Source organism: Primulina tabacum, chromosome 4 (assembly GCF_025594145.1).
Source record: "Primulina tabacum isolate GXHZ01 chromosome 4, ASM2559414v2, whole genome shotgun sequence".
NCBI classification, from domain to species: domain Eukaryota; kingdom Viridiplantae; phylum Streptophyta; class Magnoliopsida; order Lamiales; family Gesneriaceae; genus Primulina; species Primulina tabacum.
This window is the reverse complement of record NC_134553.1, coordinates 4,711,904-4,714,105: the sequence shown is the minus strand read 5'-3', so window position 1 is coordinate 4,714,105 and position 2,202 is coordinate 4,711,904. Positions and strand designations below refer to the sequence as shown.

Sequence of the window (2,202 nt, the reverse complement as noted above, 5' to 3'; positions counted from 1 at the left end):
GTTTCAATGCAAATATTGTCACATTGATATCCTTCGAATAATTAATCATATATATACTCCATATTTTTAAAACTATATGCTACCTAGGTTCCCGTCGTATATATATCAGCAACAATATAGTATTAAAGATCGATCTACTGATAATTGTTCTAATGGTGGAACACGTGATTTCTTAGATTTAAGTCAACGCCAGTTGTACATGGGCATGTGCAGTAAACAAAATGTAATCTTACGCCAATATTACAGGCCTGGCGGTGGTTGGACGGATAAGCTCGGGGCTGAAACAGGTGAAAGTTTCTTCACATGAGGGGAGCTCATAGATGGTAGCTGGTCCCTGATAATAGTATCGGTTGGAGTTGCATGAACTCCATACATGATTTGTTTGCGGCGGAGTGGGTCGCACCTTCTTGTTTTTTGTTGCTTCTGCTTCTGAGACAAGATACACATTCAATACGAACGTCAAGTTCTAGATAAGAACTAGGGTAGATCCGGTACTCTAGGATCGGGCCGGGACGGTAAATGCTCAAATATATATCCCTTAGGGGCAAAAAGATATGAAATTGTAGAAGCTGAAGGGTATCTCTCCGTTCATAATAGTTCAAACTTCAAAGTACGAAATAAGTTGGCTCTTGATTATGAATTAGTTCCACAGTAGTGTTTATATATATATATATATATATATATATATATATATATATAACTCCATGCACTTACGGTTAATTCAACAAGTTAAAGACTAATAATTAATCTCATTACCTTGCATCATATGCTCTTGCTTCATGCTCCTGTACATCTGTCCATACAAAATGTAATGCAACTTAAAACCTGATTTTGTATACGGAATATTTTAATTAATTTATATATGACGTCGTAACGCAAAATCCTTGAACAATTCTTAACCCTGTGTAAAGGGTTCTCTCATTTTAACCTGAAGATGGCTCTTGACGTGGGTTATGGTAAGCCCCTTCACATTCATCAGGTCCAGCACCATTTTCGGAGTGGCCCCTGAAAAAATTATTATCTAGTTACAAAAAAACACTACATTATATCCTAGTTATAAATGAGAATGATTTCTACTTATACATACTGATATAAATTACAATATTTTTGTGTTTGATTAATTTCATTGATTTTGAAAACCCTAAACAAATAAATATTGATAAGCCGGGGGAAGACGGGGATGCATCAAGACACATGTATCAATGCAACGGATGAAAGGCCCCTCGAAAAAAAAGCCTTCGGCAGTTCGGTAGGCTACAACTCGACCTCGAGCACGAAGTCATCACTCGTGTGGTGGGATTTTTACTATGATAATTATAGTGACAAATTAGTTAATCACACCATTAGTTATTAATCATGTGCAATAATGCAACCCTTGTTTTTAGGTACCGTCGTCGAGTTTCAAACTAACCAGATTGGCAAAAGCTAAATCTAGGAATATTAATTAAGGTACTTGAGAATGAGGCCAAGTCATGATGCCCCTTATGCTCATGAGTACGTAATACTTGTGCTACCTTGCACAAATCTAGCGGCTGAGTAGTATCCTAATGGTATTTGCTACGTCGTTTTAATTTTCGGGCCAATTTTAACATGTCAACGACGGGGAACGTGATATAGGATCGCGATCCATGATAGTGATCACAAACATCCTCCATCGGACCAAATCGCGCGAATCAATATAAATAATCGAACACATGAACTAGCTAGGTAAAGTTATGATAGTTTTCATGCACATGCGAACGAAAAGTGGCATAATACATACTTCCTTCCCCCCCGAGTTGTTCAACAGCGTCGACAAAGCATTGATGAAGATGGCGCGTCCATCTCAATCGAGGCATTTTAGACCTAGCATACGGCCTAACGCCGTGTTGCACGGTGGGTGGCAGCAATGGATGTCTGTTTTCCGACACATGTTGTGTCGGAACCCTACTTGAAAACTCCAATCGACTGTACTTCATGCTATAAGTGGCGAGGCTAGGCGGAGAATCCATGAACACGACTATTTTAGTTTTCAAAAGCAGGATTTAATTTATATTTTTGGTGGTGAGAATGAGAGTTTGGTGGCCTTTGCATCAACAAATTGAAAGAGAATAAATATTTGGGTGACTGTTGTCATAATTTGTCCATTTGTGCTGCTTTTTGGAGACTCCCGTTATCGTACGCACATGTTTGGAAATTAAAAAATTTCAAATTTTATGTAGA

General features: G+C 38.1%; 1 protein-coding gene across 1 annotated transcript; it reads right to left on the bottom strand.

Annotated features, from left to right (window-relative positions):
- Nucleotides 1-223: 223 nt before the first annotated feature.
- Nucleotides 224-1,987, bottom strand: LOC142541577 (myb family transcription factor PHL13-like). The gene is made up of 4 exons (XM_075648082.1): nt 1,763-1,987; nt 929-1,005; nt 757-793; nt 224-429 (listed from the first exon to the last, which is right to left on the bottom strand). Exons 1-4 carry the CDS (start codon nt 1,956-1,958, stop codon nt 230-232), a joined length of 510 nt encoding a protein of 169 aa, XP_075504197.1. The 5' UTR covers nt 1,959-1,987; the 3' UTR covers nt 224-229.
- Between the last annotated feature and the right edge of the window lie 215 nt (nt 1,988-2,202).

Coding starts and splice junctions, on each gene's coding strand:
- LOC142541577 (XM_075648082.1), bottom strand. CDS start 1,958: ATGAAGTACAGTCGATTGGAGTTTTCAAGTAGGGTTCCGACACAACAT. Junction 1,006..1,762: donor ACAACTCGGGGGGGAAGGAA/GTATGTATTATG, acceptor TAATTTTTTCAG/GGGCCACTCCGAAAATGGTG. Junction 794..928: donor ACGTCAAGAGCCATCTTCAG/GTTAAAATGAGA, acceptor TTGTATGGACAG/ATGTACAGGAGCATGAAGCA.